The sequence below is a fragment of the Heteronotia binoei genome, chromosome 11, assembly GCF_032191835.1.
Source record: "Heteronotia binoei isolate CCM8104 ecotype False Entrance Well chromosome 11, APGP_CSIRO_Hbin_v1, whole genome shotgun sequence".
In the NCBI taxonomy this organism is placed as follows: domain Eukaryota; kingdom Metazoa; phylum Chordata; class Lepidosauria; order Squamata; family Gekkonidae; genus Heteronotia; species Heteronotia binoei.
Genome location: NC_083233.1, coordinates 47,994,256 through 48,021,025, shown reverse-complemented (window position 1 = coordinate 48,021,025; position 26,770 = coordinate 47,994,256). Strand labels below are relative to the sequence as shown.

Sequence of the window (26,770 nt, the reverse complement as noted above, 5' to 3'; positions counted from 1 at the left end):
AGGAACTGCTGCGTCAACTTCCTCCCGGTTGGTTTTGTAGCTCAGGAGGTACTGTGTGGCGCTGGGCTTGCAGGACGGGGCTGCCAACTGCTCGGGATAACTGGCGTGGCCTGCTCTTGTGTCTTTTTGGTAGCAGCTCGACTGGTGACGCTTTCCATAGCTTGGGTGGTGAATGCTGAGCCTTGCATTAGCACCCCCCACCCCGGTCTTTCTTCCCTCACAGAAGCAGAGAATGGGAGGAAATGGAAAGTCCCAGCGGTAGAGGGAAGTAAGGCCTGGACGGGGTGGCAGGCTATTTCCCATTAGGGGAAATCTGCTGGGGAGGTGGGGTTAGGGGTCTGCCAGGGAGGACAAGCAGAGCTGAGCCCTTGTAACTCGGCTAGTACTGCAGGGGCCACTCTGCTCAGGCCTGGCCAGCAGTGGCCAGTGATGAAAATTAGCATGCACATTGCCCCAAAGTGTGCCTATTCCCATTTTCTGGCATACCAGCCAGGTCTGAGCAGTGACCCAGTTTACAGGGCCAGGCTTGGGATTTTATTCTAAGAGATGGAATGAACAATGAAGTTGTGTATCATTGTAAATTATTCAGGATGGCAAGAAGCAAAGCAGTTTGTTTAGATCTCAAAAAAACTCTCTCTGAAAAGGGTGAGTGGTGATGACAACACTGGAAATGAAGTTGGCTTTACAGTGAGTGAGCTTCAGGTATCAAGGAAGTACATTGCTTTTTCACACCCCATCCCAAAATGTTGAGGCTGCTAATAGTCTTTTGATTATGGCTTCCCACTCCCTTGTCTGTGGCCTCACAGATGGCCTGAAGTTTTTTGTGGAAGATTTACAACAACTTTTGTCCTGTAATTTTTGAGGTTTCATTTTTTTTAAAGTGCTTATAAGCTTCCTTGTGGAACTGAGAATGTAGGATACAACAATCTTAAACGAAGTGCCTGAAGCCCTTTTGTTTGGCTGCAGTAGGGCCACATGCCTGCCCTTTGTGACATTCTGAGATATAGAAGCACCTATCCCTCTGTGCTATGCCATGACAACTGTGCTCGTGTCAGTAGGGTTTTCTGCTGGTGCCAACCTGCAAATGGGCAAAATCAACAAGTGCCTGTACATGTGCCTTCTCTGTTGGGGCTCCCACCTTGTGGAAGGCTTGCCTGAGGTCAGAAAAGTTCCTGCTCTCCTGGCCTTCCACACACTACGCAAAACTGCACTATTCAAGAGGGCTTTTCAGCACAGGTAATAAAGCTGCATGGCACAAAATGGTTTCACAAACCTACTTGAATAAATGGGCAGGACTTGTGGCCTTTTCTGCTGTATATAACATAGATCTGGTTATGTAATTTTTGTACCACTTAATATGGCACATTAACACTTGCTCCTGGTCTTTCTGGTCTCCAGCCCTCTAATATCCTAATGTATTAATTATTGAATATTCTGTCTCATTACTCACTATACATAAATCCATCTTGAGTTCCTGTGAGAAAGATGGACTATAAATAACACAAATAAAAAATAAAATCCTGGGATTGCCTTGCAGGAGCAAACCAAATGCCCCTCTAGTACAGCATGCTGTTTACAGGTGCTTCCTACATGCCTCAAACACATGTTCATTTAATGTTATGTGCTGGAAAGGGTCATGCCCACAACTCCAAGTATAAGCAGGCCTCTTGCACCGTTTCCCTACCCCAGTAGCAGCAGCCTTGCCACAGCAGCCCAGAGAACATTGGGGTCCCAGTGTCACAGTCCCTTCTATGATGTAGTCCTTGTCCCTGGTTGCTCTCATCCAGGATCTCTGTCCTCAGCCAATGACATCAGCCTTGATGCTCCCACTCTGGTCCAAGCCAAAGTCAAGATGATAGCATAAAAAGCTCCTCCTTCTGGAGACCCCCCTCCCCCTGCACCCCCCCACCCACCTGTCCTTCCCTCCTCAAGGCCAATAGCACAAAGGGGGGGCAATGGGGCAGTGGGGGTGGCTCCTAACCATGGTCACCTGACATGGTGTTTCTCCTAGGGAGAATGGAGAACTACGAGAAAATCCTCAGGATTGGCCAGGGTGGAAGCGCTGAGGTTTTTCTGATGAGGAACACGAGGACAACACAGCTGTTTGCCGTGAAGAAGGTCAAGATGAACCCAAGTAAGAGGCTGCAGAGCAAGGAAGCGGTGTTGCAGGAAGTGGCCATCCTGAGTACCCTGCAGCATCCCCACGTGGTGGCATGCCATGACCATTTCTTTGATGTCGAGCAGCAGCACATCTTCATAGTCCAAGACTACTGTGATGGTGGGGCCCTGGATGAGTACATCCGGCTGAAGAAAGAGGGCTACTTCCCAGAGGCCACCATCATGGAGTGGTTTGTGCAGCTGACCATGGCGGTCCAGTACATCCATTCATTGAAAATCCTGCATCGAGACATCAAGGCCTCTAACGTGTTCCTCACAAGGATGCAGCTACTGAAACTGGGGGACTTCGGCATCTCCAAGGTGATGGATAGCACAATAGACATGGCAAGCACCTTTGTGGGCACACCTTATTACCTGAGCCCTGAGCTCTGCACAGACGTTCCCTACAGTTCTAAAGCCGATGTCTGGGCATTGGGCTGTGTTCTTTTTGAGCTGTGTGCCCTGAAGCCTCCCTTTACTGGCTTCAGTTTGGGCAGCTTATTTAATAAGATAGTGAAAGAGGATTATGCTCCTGTCCCGGAGTGTTACTCAGAACCTCTGCACTGCTTGGTCCGAGTTATCCTACAAAAGAACCCAGAGGAGAGGCCCAGTGCTGGTGCCATCCTCAACATCCCGTATGTTCAGGAGCACCTCAGACTCTTCCTTCTCCAACAAGAAATCCAGCTCCTGAACAAACCGCATCTGGAAGCATCACATGATGGAGACAGTAGTGGGCTTGGCCCACATGGACTTCACCAGACGGGGCCACTGGGCTATGCAGGTGACACAGACTCAATTGTAGTATCTGGCCCAGTTCGTTCTCACCAGCAGAACATTGAACACCATGACCCAGATGATGTCTCTAGCACCCCAAGCTGTAGTTCCGATTACTCAGAAGACTTTGAAAACACAAGCACTTCCTCAATCAGCAGCAGTTCAGATGAGGAGGCTATCAAGACCACAGGAACACCCACTGAGACTGGTAAGGGGTGGGTGAAGGTTTAGCAAAAGAATGGACCAACAGATTACAGTTGAAAGGAAAGCAAGACAGCCCACATGGGCTGGGGTCTTTAATGAGTCAAAGTAATCAAGAACCAAAGTGCTTTCCTGCAAATGTCAGTAATTCCTACAAGTGCATTCCCCTGCTGCTTTTCTCATCAGGTAGAACCCAAAGGAGTTTAAAGCATTCTTCCTCAATTTTATCCTTACAATGAGTCAGCCTTGCAAGCTAGATTAGGCTGAGAGTGACTGACCAAAGTCAACAAGAAGATGCTGTGGCAGAGCTGGGATTCAAACCTGGGTCTCCCAAATCCGACCTAGGCAGACATAATCACTATACCACACTGGCTTCTAAAAAACCCCAGCACTCTCAAAAAGTATGCAGGGCTGATCCTAGCAGCATATGAAGATGTCTCTCATGCAACTACACAGGACTACCACTTCTAGGCTGAATCAAGCTCCAATTCTTTTGTGGGCAAGTCCTCAACAGGACTCTGGTTCTCTAGGCTTTCACTACTGGACCCATCTGCGGCTCCTGTCTCTCTCTTCAGGAATTCCCAAGACAGGACAAAGCTTTCAGGCCCCAAAATTGGAGGCAGGAGCCTTGCTTCCTCGATCAGAGTACTGTCATGTCAGGTCCCATCTGTTTTGTTTCCCTTTGGCCATTTTGACAGCTGCTGGAACAGGGATTCTGGTTCCAACAGCTGAGGGATTCTCCACCCTATAATACCTAGACGAGGCAGTCCCCCCCCTCCCCGAAGCCATCCAAGAGATGTTTACTGGCAGAAGAGATGTAAGCAGCACAGGTGTACCCACTGTAAATTAACCCACACTGGAATCTAATTTAGTTTCCTCTCATACATTGAGGAGATTGCTGAATAGTAAGGGAGGGGGCACTATTATGATACTCACTAAACCTCCCTTCCCCTTTTGCTCACTGGTGCCAATAACTGTCCTGTTATTCCTGCAGGCTCTGAGGATGACTGGGAGTCAACCAATTATCCCGAGGACTTTGAGGACTCGGACGAAGGCCTGGAGGAAGCAGAGAATGGCCTTCTGTGCAGCCTGCAGGAGGCCAAGGCCTCCTCCCCTCTGAAAAAGCCACAGCCATACGGAGGTAAGGTGGGTGAGAAACTCTGTATTTGTACTAGGCAGTGAGGGATATTGTACTTCAATGAAATACCTTGCTCCACACAGATGGCTTCATTCCAGCCACCTCTGCTCCCCTCCCTACAAAAGAGGGGAAGAGAACCTTACCTGTGCCTCATCACGCCCATCTGGGTTCTCCATTACTTTACCTACTCCACCCATTGATAAGAGGTTGCAGCCCAGCCCTCAAATCATTGTTATGCTTCTCTCCAGGAGTGGCAATTGCTTGCATCCTCCTTGCAACCTAAAATCAAATCTTCCAGCTTCTTGAAGACTAGAAACCTCCCCCATCCAAAGTACAACCAAGCCTTTTCCCACCTGGACAGCTAAGCAGTCAGGGTCCCATAAAGAGCACTACTTCAACTAGACTGTTCTTCTTTAAAGGTGAGGACACCAGCTGTGGAAGTGAGGAAAACAGCTTTCTGTGCAAAGGCTTCCAACCTGAAACTGAGCACCAATGGGACTCTGCACACCTGGAAACTTGTTACCTGCTCCAAAGCCTGGACCTGGAAAACACCTAGAGGAATGGAGCATGGAGGAATGCAAGTTGGGGCATCCCGTGGGTAGTCTATTGTGCTCTAGCAACAGGAGCTGGTTACAAAAGGTAACTGTTTTGCTGCTGTGGAAAGAGCTGTGCAACTCACCCTCATTTCTCAGGAGCAAACTTCCCCTCTCAGAGGCTCTCAGGCACAGTGATGGGATCATCTGACCACCACCACCCCAGACGCGCTGCTGCAAGGGCCAGTGACTCACACAGGACCCAACACAGCATCTCCCTCCCAGTTTGCATGACAGAAATATTGAAAGTCAACTCTGGAGTGTGTGGTTCTCACTCCCACACAATACACCTCATTTCTACAATATATCCTTCACTCAAGGTGACTCTGATCTGTCAACGGCCGCCAACAATCACACTGCTTCATTCCAACCAGTGGTTTCCAGCAATCAACCCGATTCCTTTGCCTAGCTCCCACATCTTTGGCATCTTATATGCCCCCAGATCACTGCCTCTTTCCAGAAGAAACCCCAAAGTGATACTCCCTCACATGCTATGTCTCCAATCCTTTCATCAATAAAATTTGGACACTTTTAATTGTTGGATAATCAGTCATGTCATACAGGCAATGGCTGTCTGAAAAGCATTTCTGTGAGTCTCATGTTCAACAATTTAGAGATAGCCAAGGATAAGGAATGGGAAGAGATAAGTAGTTGTCTGAAATATGTAATTGTCAAAGTCCATTGCAAAAACACTAAGGGAAGTGAGAACAGGCAAGGCCATCTCTAATGAGCAGGCTTAAGGGGGCTACCTACATTGACAGCCTCTAGCAGCCTTTCTACTCTGGGGCTACATGTAAAGCAAGGGCACAGGCCTCTGTGGACTGTAAGAAGACAGTTTAACCAAAGAATAGACAGTCTCTATGGCCCAAGTGTCTTTAAAAAATTACACTTGCCAAAGGGTGGGGAATGGGACAGGACACAAGCACTATTCTTTGTCAAGCATTATACTTTGCCGGATAGAACAAAAGAAAGCCTTGGATCCAGGGGATGCGTATATCAATCTGGGAGGCAGTGATGGGGTGAAGGTGTCTGACTAGGATCTGAGAGACCAAGGTCTGAACTAGGGATGGGCACAGAATGCAAAAATGGTGGTTCATGTCATGGTTCATTGGGTTACCCGATTTGGTTCAGGAAGGTGTGCAGCAGCCCTGACATCACCTGGAAGTGATGTTATCACGCTGAGCACATCGCCAGGGGAACACTCTTATCACTTGGGGGGAAACTCTATGATAACCATAGTTTTTCCCCAAGTAACTGTGCCCCCCCAGCGACATGCTCAGCACAATAACATTACTTCCAGGTGTCATCATGTTGGGCATGTCATGGCACGTGAGGATCCTTCGCTGATAACGACACAGATGAACCACCCAAAAACCCCAATTTTTGTGTGTAGCACCATTTGCTGACCTGATTCATGCCCATGCCTAGTCTGAAGCTCCAAAAAACTTGCTGGGTGACCCAAAGCCAGTCACACACAATTAGCCTAACTTACTTCATGGAACTGTTTGTGAAGATAAAGTGGAGAGTAGAACAATGTAAACCATTTTTGGGCTCAACTCAGGAGAGGTATACTTTAAATAAGCCATATCTGTCACCTTGTCTTGTACCACTAGGCCCAACAGCATTGCCAGTGCCAGAGGAGCTGCCTTTAACTGCTGTATCTGCCAGGAAACATGGTTAGTATGCTACAGGATACCTAGCCTTCACGTAGCCAGGAATTCACACTGATCTGCAAAATACAGACAGATTTGTAGACAGATGTGATTGGACCCTGCCTTAGACATAACTGATGACACTGATTTTATTTTCAGTAGCATAAGATGCAGCACTTGATTGGCCTTACCTCTGCAGGAGTGAAGATGCAGTTTTTCTATCTGACTGAAACATCAGCCTTTTCTAACTGAAAGTCAAGCAGTCAATTTTACCATTTGAGGGGATTCTGCCTCAAATCAATATGAGAATGTCAAGAGAGGGAAGAAATATCTCAAGCAATGTTTGGGAAAGGTTTTATTTGTCAAAGGAGCTTTGGGTGGGTCTCTGTTCCAATATTCCGGGGGCTCAGCCACTGCTTTGTTTGGCTGCCAACCTCTTGTCTCTCTCTTCAGCAATGGTGAGACGGATTCCCTTTCCGCGAGGAAGAGAGATCCAAGGCTTGTTACCCTAAAGCAACAAGGTGAGAAGTCACAATCTGGAACCAGTGACCCCTGCTCCTCCTTCCTTAGAGAAGAGTGGGATCCAAGACAGACCACACAGAATATCAACAGCTCTTCCACATAAGAATAAGCACTCCTGTGGATTCCCCTCCCCATTCCCTGACACCAGTCCTGCTGGCTATACAGAGGCTAGTGCAGAAGGCGCTCTGGCATGCACTACAAAATGCACCCCCACGCAGGCCAGTTTTGTAGCAACCAAACCTACAGAACCAGGTAGGTAACAGCCCAAAGCCCTTCCCCCTCCACTCATGAAAAGTCTCTTACCTTGCCAATAACAAAGATGTTGGACAATCTGGTAGCAAAACTGTTGCCGTTGGCATCCTTCACATGAACCACATCAAATGAACCAGGATGTCTCTCCCGGTTGGTGATCACACCGATACGACCCAAGTTAGCCCCACCAGTCACCATGCACAAGTTACCTGTGGTGGAAAGGCAAGTAAATTATCAGAACCCCCTGTGTACAGAGCCCTATTTCCTTACGCAAAGACTAAATCCAGCCAGCAGTCACAGTATGTCTCCAGCCTCTCAAGCACCCCATGTCCTCAGCCTTCCACTATCTGCTGCAGGCACACTTAGCACAAGACTCCAATTGCAGCAAGCCAGACAGACAGTCCCCACACATTTTTTTTCCTAAGACAAAGCTTTCCAGCTATGGCTCAAAGACCAACAGTTCTGATCTTCTGTCAGTCACCCTCAACCAGAGAATCACCCTCAACAAGCTCAGAAAACAAACCTGTGTCAAACTTAATGAAGTCTGTGATTTTGCCAGTCTCCAACTCGATCTGGATGGTGTCATTCACCTTGATGAGGGGGTCTGGATAGCGGATGGTCCTGGCATCATGAGTCACAAGGTGAGGGATTCCCTTGGTGCCTACAAAGATCTTCCTCACTTTGCACAGTTTGTACTGCAAAGACAAACCAGATGAATAGTTGCAACAAGAAGATTCTTATGCAGGAAGTCCCCCATCCCCAGGCAGGATACCGTAGCTGTCCGCTTTTTATAATTTTTAAGACAGCTCCACTGTCAGTCTAGGAAGATAACTTTTTGCCAATTAAAGGGCTCTCACTTTTTATGGATGGCAAACATGACCATCACATACAGATTTTTGCACAAACAACTGTATCCCCTAATAGCTTAAAAATGTTAATTTAAAGGACTACCAACAATCCCCAGAGCAAGCCAAGCTCTTTCCTGCAAACTTGAGACATGACCAAATAGCTAGATGCAATTAACACCCAGACCACTACATTCCAGAGCTGCCAAACTATCCTAAACACTGACAAGACCAAGGGCATACCTTTGCCTCTTCTGGGGTGATTCTGTGAACAGCAAAGCGGCCTTTCGTGTCATAAACAAGGCGGAAGTGTTCTGCTGTCTTCTCAATGCTGATTACATCTGACAAAAAGAACATACAAGTCAAAAACATACCCTTCCATGTCCTGTCCTCTTCAGATAGTTGACATGTTGTAATAACTTTGATACAACATACATTCAGAACACCCAAGTAAAATACAGCACACCTCCAGAAGAAAGAAACTCTTGCCAATTCATCAGCCAGCCTAAGCTGCAGAAAGGCAGAGACTTTCCAACAGGACTGAAAGAATATTTTTGTGTATCTTCTGCTGATGCTCCTTCCACTTTGGGGTCAGGCAGCAATTTCTCTCCAGGCCAGCTTTGCCAGGGATCCTGATTATTTTTTACCATCATCTGGGTATGGAGCAGGTGTGGTGGGGCAGGAGGTATTTGTTAATTTCCTGCATTGTGCAAGGGCTTGGACTAGATGACCTTGGAGGTATGATTCTATAAAACTGAGAAATGCACTTCCCACAACATCCAAAAACTAAATAAAGTTTCAGAGACACTGGCCAGCTTTCATAATTAGAAGTCTTCTGGAAAAAAATCAAACTAGATTACCAATGGATGCACTGTTCCACAACAGGCCAGATGTGTTATGCAGCAGTTATGGAAGCTTTGCTTCACTAACTGCAGTTAAGTCGCATGCCTTATTCACAATCAAATCTGCAACACAGAATGAGGCTGTTGACAGTTTTCTTAACTAAGCAGGATACTTGCCTTCTTTAGCCAAATGTGTGCAGTGGTGATTGTGAATATAGGTCCCAAATCAGCAGCTATCAAAGCAGTCCAGGGAGAAAGTGTGCTCCCTCCCTGCCCCAATTCCACTACCCCTTTACTGATCCAGAGTCCAGTCTCCACTCACCCATGAAGCCAGCAGGGTAGGTGATATCTGTACGGACTTTGCCATCAATCTTGATAAATCTCTGCATGCAGATCTTCTTGACTTCATCACCAGTCAGGGCATACTTAAGCCTGTTCCTAAGGAAGATGATGAGTGGGAGGCACTCCCTTAGTTTGTGGGGACCTGTAGATGGACGAGGTGCCTAGAAATATAAAGGCCATGGAGAGCCATGAGCAAGTGATCATATTCCAGCAAAACAACCTCCAAAAAAGCAAGGAAGATGACTTGGGACTCCTTCACAAGGATACCCTATTTTCCTTTCTCCAAAGGAATTGGCTAAAGTACTCTACTAAGCTCCTTCACAGCATACTAAGTTCAAGAATCTAGAGCTCAGACACGACTCTTAATGTAAAAACATCCCAACAGGTTCTTCATTTCAAAATCACTGGAACTTGCCTCTTCAGAGTTCACAAATGCAGTCTTATCTAGCATGGACACCACTCTGCACCCTAATATACACTGCAGGTCTGCATCAGTCTCAGTTTTAATAGAAACATTAGCATAACGTTGCTAGGAAGCCCTCCTGCCTCAACAGATAGAAGGGTGAAGGAAGAGCAGTAACTCTGCAGAAAACACGTTCAAAAGTGTGAGACCTGTAAGACGCCATGGGGGGAGAATCCCATCTCTTCTCCATCCAGCTTATGCCCGTTGGCAATAGCTGTGGTGCCTGGAAGCTGCTCTGAGTCTGGAGCAGCTCTCAGAGTCCTCAACAACTGCTGGCCCCAGTCTTTCCTGGAGTCCTCTGCCACGCAGTCAGGCCCAGAGTTGCTCCCAAAGTGTACTGCTTCCATAGCTGCAACCTCTCCTAGCATTCACCACCACTGTGGCTTGGCCCAGTGTCTACCAAGCCACTCCTGATGTCTACTGCCATGGCAGCCAGGCCCACAGCCACACCTAGCATGCTCCACCATGGAGGCTGGACCTAGTGGGGATACCTGCAGGGGCCACCACTACCAGCTCAACTGATAAGTGTGTTGCTTGTTCATGCACAAACAATTTTGAGGGGAATTTAAATCTGTGTAACTTTTTTAAAGTTTTCAGATTTTTCTACAAACCTGGGGAGTGCCCCAAGTTACAGAAAATAGATCTAGTGTTGGTGTGGTCCCAATCTGTGGATTTAGGTATCCCTAGGTGGAGGCCACATGTCGAAGGTATATATAGAGGTAAGCTACAGTTTTCCTTATAGGAAAACAAAGATCAAACTAGATTTGCTCCACAGTGTCTACCCAAACTAGGTATGCAGAAGAGTGATCAAAGATCTCTTGGCCCTTCCAAAGACTCAAATCACACGGTGCCTACATATATCCTACCTACTTTATTTTTAAAAAACTGCCAAGACTAAAATCTTACACACTATACAACTCACACCTTGTATGAATTAACTACATATATAGCCACACTTATAACAAAACCATAAAATAGCCTGTCAGTATCTCTCCCTCTCTCAGGGTCTAACTTATGTAAATTTTGTCTCTAATATAGAAGCGTTTAAATCTGCAAAAACATGAAACAACAGATTCAGACCACATTCTTCAAACGAGTAGAAAGATGCTCCAGGCATCAACATCATGCCCACAGACAAAACATTAATTACAACCACAGCTGCTCAAATCAACTTGAACCCACAGTAAGAGGCAAAGCGTGAATAATTTAATTAATAAATAACCCCCTCAAAACTACAGCCCAGCATTGGACCAGTTTCCTTCACAATTACAGTAGGCTCCAGTGATGTTTTCTCTCTGCAGTTTACAATTAAATCCACAAATGCAGGCTTTAGGAGACCAGCACAGTTCAGTGGTGACCTCCAGTCAGGCGGAAATTGCCCCAACTGGACCGTTTGCAAACAATTACCATAAGACATTGAAGCAGTAAAAAAAGCAGCAACCTCAGGGAGCATCAATGCAAACAGTGATAGTTTCCAAACAGCAGAACTGAACCAAATTGATGGCCCTCCCTTTGCAAAGAAAGGCAAAGTGACACATGCAGTGTTCTTACAAAGACTCCCGTCAGTTTATCCAGCATCCAGTGCTTTGGAGCTGCCACGCGCTTCAGGTGCTTCTTAGGTCCACGAGCCTAAGAGAATCAGAAGAAACAAGTTACATTTTTGCTTTGATGAAAGAAACTGCCTCTTGCAGCCCCAATTACCTCAGAGAGACAGTGTGCCTTACTTCCCAAGTAGCAGCCAAAGTAACAAATGCCCTACAGTACCCTGAAACCGAAAACATTTTTTACAGCACAAGCTTTTGAGAGCCTCAGTCAAGTCCCACTTCACCATATGTAGATAATTTGTTAAGTATCTATTTTAGCCCATGCGTTCCCTGAAAAGGGTCAGGGAAGCATCAAACTTTTTCCCTCCGCCACCCTCTCAATAATCCTATGAAATAAAAAGTGGGACTGGATCTTCACCAAGTGAGGTTTGCATCAGAGGTGGCATCTGAACCCAGGCCTCCCTGACTCTAGTCCAGACATCCTTAACGCTACATTATGTAGTGTAAAAAGTATGGACTCTTTACCCATCCCATCTGATAGATCTGTGGCGAGGAAAACGAATGGGAACTCCCCCCTCCAATTAAAGTTCACCTTAGAATTTTGGAATGAGTTCTCCACATCCTTAACCGCTGAAATATCACAGATTTTGCCTTGCCCCTATCTAACACAGTCCTTCGGAAGAGAACCCCGAGCCGCTCAAGGGCTCACCAAACCTTCAGTACGCCTTCAAGGCCATCTGGGGGTGGGAAGGAAAGTTGCTGCTCATCGTTCGTCTTGCTGTGCAGCCCCACATTGTAGGTCTGCACAGACGACGTAGATTAACAACAGTTAGAGGTATGTTCAACTCTGTTTATCTACTCAGATGCTGGTTTTAGGCCCCGTAGCCAGAGCCCTTCATGGTGCTGGAGACAAAGGACGCCCTATCCCAATACCGGCAACCCCGAGTGGGGAACAGTCGCCCGCTGCTTAGGACGGATCCGGGGATGCCTCGCTCCGGGCAACGCCGCAGATGGGGACCGATCTCAAGACAAGAGAATCACAAGACTCATACTCACCATGGCCGCGCTCTGGTGGGAAAAGGCCCGCCACTTCCGTTCCGAGGCGGATATCCGCCCTGTTGGCCAGCCTACGAACCACTTAGACGAAGGCGGAGAGGGTGGTGAGCAGCGCCACCTAGTGGCCACCGCCACGGTCAGGGCTGTTTCTTCGTGCCGGTATTTCTAAGCAACAAGAAATCCGTTCCAGTCTCTCACATTCACCGATAACTCATAGGGAAGCTCACAGGGAAGATATTCTTCAAGCTCTTAGAACAGGAGTGGCTAAGCTCCCATCGCCCTGTCCCCTGACTTGGAAGAGGCATTTCTCTCATTAAATCACTTCTCCAAGCCAAGCCAGCCAGTGGCTTGGAGAATGCATTTAAAGTTGTTTTTTTCCACCTCTCCATCCCCCTCTATTTTCCTTCCTTCCTTCTTTCCTTCATCTGATGTTTATTCTGTGCAGCTTTTATGTTAAACAAGTTTGGCCCATCTTAGACTCTCCATATCCTGCACGCCATAAACCGGTGTGTCCAACAGCATCTAGTTGGCCATATTTGACACCAGAGGGTTGTATTGATGGACCCCATCGTCCGCTTATGGGGTGACACAACTGACAAGTACATTCAAACAAGAAGTGTAGGTAAGCCAATAGTAAAATTCCAAAAAACAACAGTTGTGTCATGTTTTTATTACAACCAACCAGGGCTTTCTCTGCAGAAAAAGCCCAGCAGGAACTCATTTGCATATTAGGCCACACCCTCTAACATCACCATTGTTTTACAGCATGAATGTATTTGCATATTAGACCACACCCCCTGATGCCAAGCCAGCCAGAACTGCATTCCTGTGCGTTCCTGCTCAAAAAAAGCCCTGCAATCAACCAAAACAACCCAGAACACTAAGCAAGCTTTTAAATCTTCCAAACTATTAATCAAGCTGGATCTTAATTAAAAAGGTGTGTGTGTTATAGAATGTGTTTCAGAATTCATTGATTTAGAGGGTGTTGGGTACAGCTCTTGCTTGGTGCAAATTCAACCCCAGAATCCCATGGCAGAAAGGAGACATCAGTGAAAGCGATCCCTGGTAGTTAGTATACTGAAGTGCATGTTTCTCTGTAGGAGGGAGATTTTTATTCATATGCATATTTTCATTAGGGACTCTGTCTGATGGGAAACTGTTTTACTGAAATAAAGGAGTGCAGGAAGAGGGAAATATACTAGAAGATGTGAATTAAGTATGTAAAAAAAAAGGTAAAGGTAGTCCCCTGTCATTTCCGACTCTGGGGTGACATTGCTTTCACAATGTTTTCACAGCAGACTTTTTATGGGGTGGTTTGCCATTGCCTTCCCCGGTCATCTACACTTTCCCTCCAGCAAGCTGGGTACTCCTTTTACCAACCTCGGAAGGATGGAAGGCTGAGTCAACCTCGAGCTGGCTACCTGAACCCAGCTTCTGCTGGGATCGAACTTGGGTCGTGAGTAGAGAGTTTGACTGCACTTTCTCCCTCAGCCTCAGCCATGGAAATCCCCCCCGAGCACCTGCCACAACTGGAATACCTACATGCACAGACTCCAAATAAAATGCATTGCATACAAGCGTATGGACCCCCTCCCTCTGTTCACTTTAGCTGATTTTCCTGTCAGAATTCCAAATTCTACAAAGACTTGCAAATAACTAAGACCACTCACTGCAGTTAATTTTTATTATATACATATCAGTAAACTCAGGTAACTACTTATGCACTTAAACTGGCCCCTCCAAAAACTCAGGATTGGGATCCAACATGCTTTTCCACAGGTGAAAAGGGGTAAAGTGGGTCACCTTTGACCCCACCCCAATGCTATGCTGGTGAGACAAAAGCCACATAGGGTGCTGCAAGTAAGGAGGGAATTAGCTGAGATGGAGTGAAAACACTGGCTGGATCAACATGAAATCTTCCATTTCCCCCAACATTTAATTGAAATTTCTTTAAAAAATAAGTATGGGGAAGGAAAGTGGGGGGGGGGGGGTGTCAAATCAGCATTAGCCCCCGAAAAATGTATAACCTACTTCTCTTCCAAAACAGGATCCAAAACTGTGTACCAAAAATGCAGTTACAGTTTCACATTATAAGAAGCTAGAAATAAATCCAGATATAAAACTGCACCACTATGCATCTTCAAATGGCCTCCTAATGAGCTCACCTTGCAAAGCTTCTTTAAGAACAGAAAGGTGAGAGCATTCCTAATGGCCTCAAACAGGCTGGATAGGGTGGGACTGCAGCATATTTTGCTTGCTTGGACCAAGGATAAGAGAGACTGTTGGAAAGACTGAAGCTGCTACAGGGATTCGTACTGAGAGAGATGGCCCCTGCCATGGAGGGCTTTAAAAGGCAATAACCAGCATCTTGCACTAAACTTGGACCAGCTTCACAATCTCAAAATAGGAGTCTCATGAATGAAAAGGTGATCTTCAAACAACGGTAAGGACCCTCCTATTCTGAATGATCAGTTGTATATATTAGGCCTGACCTTTAAACTAATTCTGTAACCCACCTCAAGTCTCAGTCAGATAGGCAGATTACAAATTAAGTACAATTAAAAACAAATCTTGGAACCAGGTTCAAACATGGCCCAAGGTGGTGCACGGTGCAAGACTCTCTTTAAGACATGTTTAATCTCTAATGGATTGAAGGCGGCTGGGAGCTTCAGTAGGTGTTTTGAGGGTCTCTCTGTCCCTGCCACCAGGGCTTTGTGCCCTCCAAGTCCCTGCCCACAACACTATACAATGAAAGAAGATTATCTAACATCGAACATGCGTGGGTTGCTATGGAAACTGAGAAATATATATGCCTGCTACATAGCTGAAAGAAAGCAAAGGGGAACTGTGCCAAGCCCACTGTGGTATGAGAAATCAGCAGAACATCTCAAGGATTATGCAAGAAGCCAGGCAACAAATATATCAAATACTTTATTTTAAATTCAAACAGTTTTTAAAAGCTATTTCTCTCCCACTAACGAGGAGGCAGCCATTCCAAGAGGCAGAAGGCCCAAGGCCCCACTCCCTCATCCCTAGTGGTATAGCGCCCCCCTCCCTTGAGACAGGCAAGCTGTACCAGTGGTCCCCACAAGGTAGATAACAAGGTAAAAAACTGAGCACCAAAGCCACACATGGAAATGCTACCTCGCTTCTTAAAAACCATCATAGCAAGCCCCCCTCCCCATGCTACTTCTTTTAAAAAGTGGGTTGTCAACAGTATCAATGGTCACGTAGAGTCCCTGGAGCAGTGGGGTGGCAGCATCTTCTTCCAAAGTCCCCTGGCAGCAGCAAACTGCATCATTCTCAATTGGGGAGCCATCCTTTTCCTTCTAAACCACATGCTTCAAATTCCCTGCAAACAGAGCAACATCTGCTTAGCCCTTCTCAGCACGGAGGTGGAGGCTCAGTCAACCACAATAAGTGGGGGTGAGGGGTGGGAGAGGAGGGTCACACAGAGAGGGAACTTGGAGGGTCAAATTACTTATGGCATTTTCCCCACAAAGCACAGCCACTGGGGGAAGGAGAGGGGAAATAAATCTGGGTTTGCAGGATAAGGAAAAAAGGGTTCATACATCCCTCCCCAGCTGTTTTGTGCCTGAGCAGAGAAGGAAGTCACCTATTGGTATTTTATCTGTCCTTTCCACGGGGAGCTGACAGCAACTGGGAGTGGGGATTTAACTGGTGACAACAGCACTGAAGTACAAAAGGGAGTGAGAAAAGTTAAACCTCTTTTCCCTGATGCTATGGGTCCAATAGAGATCAGGAATCCACAGATGCTTTTTGCATGTCTGGGTATCTGAACAGAGATCCCCAGTGTTTGAGGCAGCTTGGCCCTGAGAGCACCATGCCACCCAAAGCTGCTGTCCTGGTGGAACAGGCATAAGTTTTAAAGGCTTCTGCACTTGAAAGACAGCATTTTATGAATGAAGACAGTGACAAGGATTTGAGGGCTGATCTGCATCATGTTATTCTGCTGCCAAAGACCCCTCCTCCAATTCCTAGCTGCTGTATTTCAGAAAAGAATCCCATTCCCAGCTGATAAAGCCTCTGGAAAAGGGGGTTCAACAAGGAGTTATGCAATAAGTGCTGTTTAAATGCTGCTGGATGCAAGAATGCTTTGTTGAATGTGAGGGGGGGAGGGAGCACTTCCATCAGTACCTGCGGAGAGCCCAACATGAACTCCACCCTCAAATGCAGAAGGAGAGGCCAAGCTCAGTGACTTCACCAAGAGGCTTCCCAGTCTCCCCTTTCGCCCCCAGCAAGGAGGGGTCTGTTCTGCTAGAGGCCTCACCTTTTACACAGTTGAGTATGTCCTGGATTCTCGGAGGATCGTTGCGGTCTGGCCTGCAGCTTGGTGTGATTTCCAACACGTAATCAGGGCCATATTCTGTGAAGAACTGGAAAGGGACCCGAGGGGAAGAAAGGATAAGGAAGGGAAATGCTGCACTATCTATGGCAGGTCTTGGGGGAAAGCAAACAAAGCCCAGCAATCTCCCTCCCCCATCCCAGCTGGATCTCTGATGGGCAAGGAAAAAAGGCTGCTTCCCTCCCCATAAGGAGAAGAAAAACCCAATCCTTTCTGCCCCCCTGCATTCTTTCCCCTGCCCTTCACCCCTTGGTCTCCTTCTCACGAGCAGACCCGTTTTCACCTCTGTTTCTATTGACAGCGACGATTGCATGCAGGTGTTTTCAGTAAAAAGTTTGCCTATCTGGACTTCTCAGTCGGGAAAGCACAATTGAGACACCTGCAGGCATTGTATTCGAGTGTTTTTTTACACCTGTCATGGCCTTCTTTGAAAATGGGCACAGAAATCAAGCTGCTGACAGAGCCAGATATGAAAATACTGCACCATGAATGTACAAACCAACTTTCACCCCAGCATTTCAGCAGAATCTGAATTTTGCATTTTCTTTACCTGAAAATGGATGCAAAGGTTTGAGCTGAACATGCTGAATCATATCCTGAATGTAGGTGTCATATTTATTTCTGACATTTCAATGTTCAAGGAAGATACTATAGGGGCAGGCAGGATATGAATGGGACAGTGGGCAAGCTGTATAGAACCTGTATGTTTGACTGAGAGGAGAAAGAGCATCTCTGGGTAGTCAACTAACAACAGGAAAACACCATTGGATAGCAATTAACCCCTCCCCCAGTTCATATTTAGGGCCCCTATCATGCTACCATTTAGTAGTTGAAAAACTGCAGGACATCCATTCATGGATCTCCAAATGTCACATCTATTTATGCCCTCATTGTCTATGCTACCCCAGAACAAAAGACTCAGACATAAATCAAGGTAGCGTAAGCGTTTGGGGGCAGGCGGTTTGTTTGTCTTTAATACCAAAGGGTTCTTTATGTAAATAGGAAAGCCCAGGAAATCTGACTGGCATCTGAAAACCTCTGGAAAAAGATGCAGATTGTCTCAGGTTTGTTTTTTAAAATAGAACCAGCCAGTCTGCTGCTGCAGAAACAGTGTGCTGTTGTTATTGGATCACTTCTCAACAAGACTGTATCGAATGGCCAGGTCCTGGAATGACCCTGCTTTTGTGTACAGAGGAACAGCAGCCACATCAGAGCCTCACCTCGTGATCTGGGATTTCAGAGGACAGCGTTCTCCCCAGAATGACTGCAGTCAGATACGCCCAGCAGCGCGCTGTGTTGGCCAGATGGTATCCTCCTGTGTCCAGGAAAGAATGTCAGGTCATGAAGAGGCAGAAAGACAGGCAATCATGATGGGAATTGGTGGCAAGCAGGAACATCCCTTTGCATATGTACTCCAGATAAATACAGGGTTTCATTCTGCCCTAGAAACACAGGCATGGCACAGGCAATATTTGTACCACCTGGATTCTGCAAGCTCGCTAAAGGCACCAGGAAGTCAGACTGGCTGAAATGAACCTGATACCACCTCAACAACCTACAGTGAAGGGTTGAGGTATCCATACAGATATCAAATATATTATGTCTGTAATTTGGTAGCTGTCATGGGATCCCAAGAATTTAGTTCAAACATTTAAATAACATCAACTGCAAGCCTTAATGGTCAATGGCGAAACACCTACTTGGACTATTTCTGGGGCTCACCTGTCCTGATCTGAAAGCCCTTCATTCTCCATAGGAGCTACAAGCAGTGGCAGCAAAAGGCACTTTGTGCATGCATGAAGATCCCTGAATACAGTCACCTGCCTTAAAGCTAACCTTGACTCCAAGGAAACTAATCCCATAGAGAATTTCCTGGAATCACCCTCAGTTCAGGGACTAGGGAAATGGACACCAGAGAAACAATCCTGAAGGAAGGCCTCCCCTGCAAGTCCTACTGAAAGGACTGGGAGATGAACAGCAGAGCAGCATAGAACTTCCTGCTGGATTATGGCCAGTGCCCATTAGCCATTACATCGGAATCATAACCAATCTCCTCCATTAGCCATTACATGAAACTCATAATCAACCTCCTCCAACTCACCTCCTCCCAGAATTAGGGTTGGCAGCTGCCATTGCAGCACATACTTCAAGCACCAGCCAACACCCACAGGGGTCAGGTTAAATGAGCACATGGGGTCACCAGCAATAGTATCAGCTCCCAACTGCAGAACCACAGCTTCGGGGTTGAATGCCACGTAGACCTCCTTCAGTACCCTGCAAGCAAGAAGTCAGGCAATTACATTGCATGCTTTGGAAAGGGTACTAAGACAGTGTATCACTGAACATCAAAGAATGGGCACCTCGAGTCCTTTGTCATTTTAAGCACCACATGAAACTCTAGGTTTACTGCACTATTAGAAATCCTGGCCCAAACAACAATGTGCCTCACATATGCAGGGAAGCTGTGAGCAGGCAAATTGAGGTCACATTCTTCCCCCAGAAACAAGAAGTATAAAGTGCCCCTTTGTTGCTGAGAATTTGGAGGAAAAATGTCACATGATTCATGTACATCAAAGGAGGGCGAGTGAGGGAGGCCATAAGGGCAGGCCAGGAAAAGCCAAATTCTCAAATTTCTCTAGTGAAAACCGAAATCTGAGAAGCCCCCTAGGGAGCGGCAAAAAGTCATAAACCTTTCCAAATCTCACACATACAGACTCTAAGAGTGTTCAAAGGCAATCCTAGAGACTTACCTGGAATAGATTCTCTTTTAATACAGTGGAGCTGGAAAGGATAACCCCTTCACCTTCTGACTAGATACTGTTCGCTTTAAAACACAGGTTGAGTGCCAACAGCATGTTAGGCAATGCAAAGAATGCTAATCCCCCAAAGTAAGCAGGTAGACAAAAGGTTAAGTAGGGAAGAGAGGGGGTTAGGGTAGATAAGAGGAAAAGCTCATGATCCAGGGAAGACTTTGGACGAGGACACACATTCTGTTTCAATGGCCTCAGAGGAAGTTGCATAGATGAGCAGACACATGGAACCAATTATGGAGAGAGCTCTCTCTCTCTCACTGGAGGTCTTAGCCGCTGAGTCTGGACAGCATCTGTCCATTACATTCAAACTCTGCATTTTTGCAATGTGTGGGGAGAGGGGTGGCAATTTGGACTAGATGGCTTATAAGGCTGCTTCCAGCTCTAACTAGGGTTCTCTGACTCTTACGTCTCACATATCTGATAGTATCTCTCATCTTGGACACCATCCTGGATGGGCACATTGACACTGTAATAGCGCCCTTTCCCCAGGCCCACGTCAGTCACGTCTCCTGTTCCTGTACAAGACAGAAAAGAGGATGTCAGACTCGGATAAATGAGAAAGGATGCCTTCTGTCTAGTCAAACATACTAAGTAAGGGTCACCACCATGTGCTCTGCAAGTGTCTTGAATAAAGTGAGACAGAAAGTTAACCAGACTGAGGACAATGCCAGTTCCCAAAGTAAGGATTTCTGGGCTTGAATGAAACAGAATGGCAGCACCAGAGCTCACTCATACCCTCTGGAATATGGGATGGTCTCTCTAGGCACCCTATGTTCTAAGTCCCTTGTCTTGCCCTGGTCCACAGTACTGACAATGCAGTCTCCAGAGCTCTACAAGACCAGTTCTAGGACATTCTTTGAAGTGCTGCATCATTCTAACTGTGGGTTCAACACATCCTATACTCCTCTGCAGGTAAGGATGAGCCAGTGGTCCAAGGCAGCCTCATACTTCATAATGAAACTGATCTGGCAAAAACCGGAAAGACTTTGGCAGAGCAAAAGTTGTGACACATAAATCCAAGGACCAGCAGCCACACACTCAACTCTGGGAACACTACCCAGGAAAACCAAAATGACAGGTGCAAATCAAAGGGAAAACAGACAGCTAAAGAAATGGCCTGTCTCTTGCACGCTATAGATATCTGTATAGAAAGAAGCCTCATATGTTTCTGCATGTTGCAAGATGCAAACTACTAAACACATTAGGGTTCCTGCATCCCATTTCCCTCACCAGAAGCAGAGGATCTTGGAGAGGGATGGTGGGAAGGACAATAATGGAAGGAGAATCACAGATGAAATGAAGAAGTTCTCAGTGTAACAAGGGATCACTTGCCTGGGAAAAACCCTGGTGAAAATTTGTGCAGAGAGACCGTCATGACTTTGGAGGTGAAACTGAAAGCATCTTCAACACCTGAGTGGGCAAGAAAAAAGACAGACAAAGAAGGAGATGCTAACCTCTCTGCATACAATATGGTATCAGCTGTGCATGGACAACATACTGGAGCGCAGCCCAAGAAGAGCCATTCTTGGAGCTACATATAGAATGGAAGAGACCTATGTGGACAAGAAGCTGATCCAACTTCATGCCCATCTGAAGCCAAGTTCAAACATGGCCTGAATGAGTCCTGACTTTGAAAAGCTGGAAGTGGTGTGAACTTGTATCAGAAGATCCTGCCTTGTGCAACTGCTATCCCCAGAATTGGGCAGTCCATAAATTAAGACAACTTTAATATACACTAAACTGTGGGAAGTATGGGGGGGTCTCCTAGACACTACAGCACAAACCAAAAAGAAAACAGGAGGTGACAAGGGAAGAAATGTACCAAAAAATGAAACATGCCATAAAAGTCAGAGCAGCAGAAATTGTGAAACCAGATATAAATGAGGCCTCATTCCTGCCAGGCAACTACTGGATTTGTCCAAAGTTGAAACAAGGTTCCCTTGGAGCTGCAACCCAGACTCCCACCTAAACCAAGAGGATGTTCTATTCTCTATGCAAAAAGCAGCATGTTCTACATAGCTATGCTGACTTTCCTTCACTATAAACAAAGGTTGAGTCCACTGGCACCTTTAAGACCAACAAGGTTTTATTCAAGGTATGAGCTTTCATGTGTATGCACACTTCCTCACATACAATGAAATGGAATGTACTGGTCCATACATATAAGGCAGAGGTTGAATAGCGACTTAACATGTAACATAATGAAGATTTTTTTAACAGATGCAGACAGGAACAACAAATTAAGCTTACAAGGTCACCATTGTTTAGATTTAATTCTAGGGAAAAACAGTGAAGTAAGTAAATATGTCAACATTGGAGATTGTTATTCTTGTTTGCATCTGTTAAAAGACCTTCATTATATGTTGTATGCTAATTTGCTGCTCAACCTCAGCCTTATATGTATGGACCAGTAAATTCCATTTCATTGGTATCTGAGGAAGTGTGTGTTCACACATAAGCTTATTCTTTGAATAAAACTTTGTTGGTCTTAAAGGTGCCCCTGGACTCCAACTTTGTTCTGCTGCTTCAGACAAACATGGATCTTTGCTACACTATGTACAACTAGCTAAGAGAGAAGAGCCCTTTACTCAATGAATGTCCCCACCAACTAGGGTAAAATCACCCGAAGTCCCCTTAATGTACTGGGAGGATGGGGCAAAGGATTAGAGTGGCAGTCCTCAAGTTCTCTGTTGGGCCGTAAGAATCCTTATTTGGCCCACCTCATTTCAAGAAGATTTTTCTCAAAAGACTTTTTTGGGTGGTGGGGTGATGAAGGCAACAACAAAGCCCGTGTCAGGAGGGTCCTTACCATCCCCATGATGCAAATCCAGGTCCACATAGAGGACACGGTCAAATTTCTTCCGCAGCCGCAGGATGCCCAAAACAGCATCATTCAAATAACAGAAGCCAGAAGCTTCATCTCTGCAAACAAAACATCACTAGTGAGAGATAGACCTGTTAGCAGCTGCCAAATTAATCCTGTACAGCTGATGAACCCAACCTTCTGTATCATTTTCTGGATAGAGAGGAGACAGCGCTTCTTATGAGAAAAATTACCTTTTTGAAAAAGGAGGCAGTGAAGAGAAAAAAAGATGAGTCAGCAGCTAACTAGCGGATGGAAACACATGTCTAGAGAGCAAGTTGCCCACTCTGCCAGGCAAGATAGACCTCAGCTTCTGAAGCAGGTAATCTGGGTCAAAGGGGGCTCAGGAACAACTGTAGCAAGCTAGGCCTCAGTCTCCTCTTCTTAGGAGCTCCGTATGCTCACATCACAGCTGCTGCTCATTCTGTTCATCTAACCTTCTTTCCCACTCCAAAAATACATAGGAATGTAACTCTCCCTATCATAGTGCTGTTTCTCCTTCTGCTACTCATTCGGGGGAAATGATGCAGTCTGATGGGCATAATTCAGACACCAGTTAGAAAAGATGAGACAAGGAGATGCTTCCTTACTTCTTGGCATGATGCCACCCTCCAGGCCAGTTGATTGCTACTTTGCATTTGCCGTCCACCAGACACTCCGCTGCTGTAATGGTGGCTCCTCCCACAGCAGCTGCATAGTCAAAGATCCCCTCTGTGGCAGGGCAGTCATAACCTGCAGAGATCACGGATGCAGGGCTGAAGTGAGGCATGAAGGGGCCCCTGGTGTAAGTGGGTCCCCAGCACACTGACCGCCCAGAACCCTTCCACTCAGATGCACTGCCCTGCCTTCTGGCGTGGGACTCACCTAGGCCATGAGCTCCTCACCTAGGCCATAATCCACAGATTCTGGGTGGTCATCATCACCCTCCTCGCTGACCTTCTGTAAATGCTGTAAGTAGGCATCAGTATGAAAGCTGCCCATCTCTTCCATGGAGGCCACTTTGGGCCGGACTATTCTAAGAAAATCAAGAAGGAGGGAGAGAAGCAAAGCTTGCTGCTTGCATCACAACCAGAATCGAAAGAAGTAGCCTGGACAAGGCTCAGGGCCAAGAGAACAGGGTACATGCAAGGTGGGACACTAGGACCCTCTCAGCAACTGGTCAGAGAATGCTTCCTTGTGTCTCCCTATCCACATACAAGTTTTTTGGCTCTAAGGTGACATCACACTCAATTCTGACCAAATGAATTGTACAACTTATATGAGTTGTCCATAACAGTAGCATCCAGATAACAGAAAATTCGACCAAAACCTCACAGCAACTGGCAGAAACTTTCACAACTTTCTTTACTTTTTAAAATATTCCTTCATAATTTTTAAACAGATATAGCAGGTCCCCAGTAAGCTATACTGCTCAACCTACCTCATGTGATCAAGTAGGGAGTATGCTTTGATCAAGGAATGCACCATACTGGCCTGTAAGGGAGAGATGTGAAAAGAGAGCAACTGATCTCTTTAAAAATGCTTAAGTTCATTTATACCCTACTTTTCTTCCCAGTGGGGACCCAGAGTGGCTTACAACATGATCACCTTCTCCATTTTATCCTCATAACAATCAACAGTGGTAGTTTGAACCTGAGAGCCCAGAGTATGCTCACCCCTATTTTTTGGTCTTTCTTACCTAAAATATTCCCCCCCATATGTACTATCTTACCAACCCACATTATTGCAGAGGTTTTTTTGTTTGCAAGACTGAACATTATACCTACAATGGTTTTGCGAGGGAGATTTCTGAATAGACCCTACACTGATAGAATCTGGCCTTGTGACCATAACAGGATTGATACATCCTTTCATGCTCTGCTAGAATACAGATTTTTTGAGACTGAGGAATTACTATATTAAGCCTTTATTCAACCAATCATCCCCCCATACTCCAGAATCCCTGGCTCTTTTGATAAGTGATAAGGATCCTAAGATCACTCTAGCAATTGCAAAATTTGTCTGTTCTTTTAGCACTTGCATTAAAAAAAAAAGTGTCTTCTGCTGCTCAAAATTTGTAAGGGTAAAAAAGGAAAGTTCTTCATAACAACCCAGGAAGTTGCCAGGCTGAGTGTGCAATCAGACAGGCTTCCATGGCAGAGTTGGAATTTAAACTTGGGTTTCCCAGATCCTACTCTAACCACTACACAGTGCTGATTCCGAGAAGAATTCAGTTGGCTTTACAGTACCTCCAAGCTCAGCATGCTCTTCTCATTCAGTGCATCAATGCATAAGCACGCACACACAGCTAAGTAATCTGTCCGTCACAATACCAAATTGTGCTCATGTTATCCCCCTCTGCTAGCAGACAAAAAGAACTCAGCCCATGAATCTACTGCAAGGATCTACAGAAGCCATCCCTGACCCATATAGTGTACAGAAAAGCTGCCCTTGGTTTAAGCATCACAGTCCAGACCTCCAATCTGTACTTTGAAGTCTCAAGCAGATATTAAGTTTCTCCATTCAGGCAATCACTCTGTGAGGAATCACACTGGACTGCAAAAAGCAGGTGTTTGTGGCACTTCTTCCAAAGGATATAATTGCACTGAAGTCTGGACTAAAAAATGGCTTTTTAAAACAGCTCTCTGCCCAGCTGGCCCATTCATCCAAGAGGCCATTTCCAGATTCACAACAGACAGTTAGGGGGTGCAGTTTCCACATACAGAAACACCAGTACCAGTTCAATCTGCACCTCTTACACCATGCAACTGCCAAAGCAGAATGATCCAGCACCTATTGCACATGGTCTCGTTTCTCCTGTTTTAATGTAGCTTCTGATGCGTCTGAAATTCTAGACACACTGGAACAGCTCTCGATTGTTCAGACCTGGCTCGAGCGATTCCTCAAAGCAGCGAGGTGAGGGGTGTTTTCTCACACCTCTTTTAAGCTTTCCCCACAAGTGCTATTAACTGGGACGGGAGAGGAGAGAGAGACCAGGAGCAGTGGCTAGAGTTTTTGGAAGATCCAGGTTCAAATCCTTTCTCAGCCATGGCTGGATCACCTCAAGCCAACCGTTCTCGCTCAGTAGCCTTATTACCTCGGCCTAGTAATAGTGAGGATAAAAGCGAGGGGCAGAAAACCGTAGACGCCGCTCTTTTAAAGGAAAGAGGAAAACAAAAAGCAGTAAAACTGTTGTTTTGCTTTGCCCTCGCTGGGGCGTGTGTGAGAGTTTGAGCTTGGCCAAGAAAGCCGAAGCTCCTTAATAGCTGAGTGCAAGACCTGCTAAGGACCACGATAGCTCCCCCCGTACAGCAGTAGCAGCTACGGCTATTGCACCAACCCCTTCTAACCGGCGATGTATTTGTTCCCGTGACCAAAGTGGAGATGCTTTATCCCCTATCCTCTCGACCGCCCCCCCCCTCCGCCCCACTTCCGGCCACGCACCCTCCGGGGGACTTTGCAGAGGACGTCACACCGCGCGACGTACTCGGGGCTGTACACGTACACCGGTGGTGGGGCCGACAGCTCCGCCATTTGACCCCCGCAGCCACCTGGTCGGCTGCTTCCGGGCTAGCAACACAGGTTGCAGCCCGAGCGCTGTTGCGGGGGAAGAACTTCCTCTAGCGCGGAATTCTGGGAAAGGTAGTTTCCATTGGGAGGGAAACCACTTTCTAAATTCTGGCTGAAGGAAATTCTGACGCGGTCTTAAAGCCGTTGATCATCTCCACGGCTTTCATTACAATAGGCGGCGGGTAACTGAGTATGCGCAAGTGTTTGTTTTTTAAAATGCTAGAATCCTGCTAGAATCCTGGAAAAGATCAAAAACTGAAGTTTTAAAGAAAGATATAATCTCTTTTCTACTCTCAATTGCTAAAACATTGATAGCTTATAAGTGGTTGAATATATTCCTTCTTTTCAGAATTGGACACAAACAATTTGGATTGTAAGTAAGTAAATTAGCATGTTCCAAATCTAATATATCCCTACCACATGAAAAGCAAGTCATAGCACCTTGGTTTCCTGTGGTAACCTATTTGATGGAGCAAGACATTTTGCCAAATAATCCTTTACAAGGGTCTACCAAGATAGTCTCCAAATTGGGCCCTAGGTGTAATATGGCAGAATTGTAGGCAAGACGAGGAGTTTTGTGTAGTGACCTGAGTTTGCTTATGCCTCTGCTTGGTTGTCTCCCATAAGGCATTGCAGGAGGCTTTTCAAGTCTGACAATGTACCCTGCACAAAAAAGAACTGTTTACATTTGAGTTCCAGTCTCAAAGTCTAAAAATTAAAAAAAAAAAGTCAAAACATCTAGATATGACCTGTAGCTCCAAGGTCCTGGAGGGTATTCCTGACCTAATAATGCAGTGA

The 26,770-nt window shown here is 46.1% G+C and overlaps 3 protein-coding genes across 4 annotated transcripts; 1 reads left to right on the top strand and 2 right to left on the bottom strand.

The window, feature by feature from the left end:
• The first annotated feature begins 1,717 nt into the window (after window positions 1–1,717).
• On the top strand, window positions 1,718–5,398 carry LOC132579573 (serine/threonine-protein kinase Nek5-like). 2 transcript variants are annotated; one of them, XM_060250028.1, is made up of 3 exons: window positions 1,718–3,139; window positions 4,127–4,273; window positions 4,690–5,398. In XM_060250028.1, exons 1-3 carry the CDS (start codon window positions 1,996–1,998, stop codon window positions 4,824–4,826), a joined length of 1,428 nt encoding a protein of 475 aa, XP_060106011.1. In that variant the 5' UTR covers window positions 1,718–1,995; the 3' UTR covers window positions 4,827–5,398. The 2 variants fall into 2 exon arrangements, with proteins under 2 accessions (XP_060106011.1, XP_060106013.1); XM_060250030.1 differs by lacking the exon at window positions 4,127–4,273 and having other exon boundaries at window positions 1,721–3,139.
• A 1,459-nt stretch (window positions 5,399–6,857) lies between these two features.
• Window positions 6,858–12,469, bottom strand: RPS4X (ribosomal protein S4 X-linked). The gene is made up of 7 exons (XM_060249277.1): window positions 12,382–12,469; window positions 11,333–11,410; window positions 9,299–9,479; window positions 8,378–8,475; window positions 7,813–7,984; window positions 7,341–7,498; window positions 6,858–7,023 (listed from the first exon to the last, which is right to left on the bottom strand). Exons 1-7 carry the CDS (start codon window positions 12,382–12,384, stop codon window positions 6,922–6,924), a joined length of 792 nt encoding a protein of 263 aa, XP_060105260.1. The 5' UTR covers window positions 12,385–12,469; the 3' UTR covers window positions 6,858–6,921.
• Window positions 12,470–15,295: 2,826 nt separating this feature from the next.
• Window positions 15,296–25,983, bottom strand: HDAC8 (histone deacetylase 8). Its single transcript, XM_060249734.1, has 11 exons — window positions 25,847–25,983; window positions 23,844–23,896; window positions 23,308–23,438; window positions 23,014–23,155; window positions 22,370–22,482; window positions 20,893–20,970; window positions 19,967–20,075; window positions 18,849–19,021; window positions 17,968–18,062; window positions 16,673–16,778; window positions 15,296–15,733 (listed from the first exon to the last, which is right to left on the bottom strand). Exons 1-11 carry the CDS (start codon window positions 25,934–25,936, stop codon window positions 15,711–15,713), a joined length of 1,113 nt encoding a protein of 370 aa, XP_060105717.1. The 5' UTR covers window positions 25,937–25,983; the 3' UTR covers window positions 15,296–15,710.
• Between the last annotated feature and the right edge of the window lie 787 nt (window positions 25,984–26,770).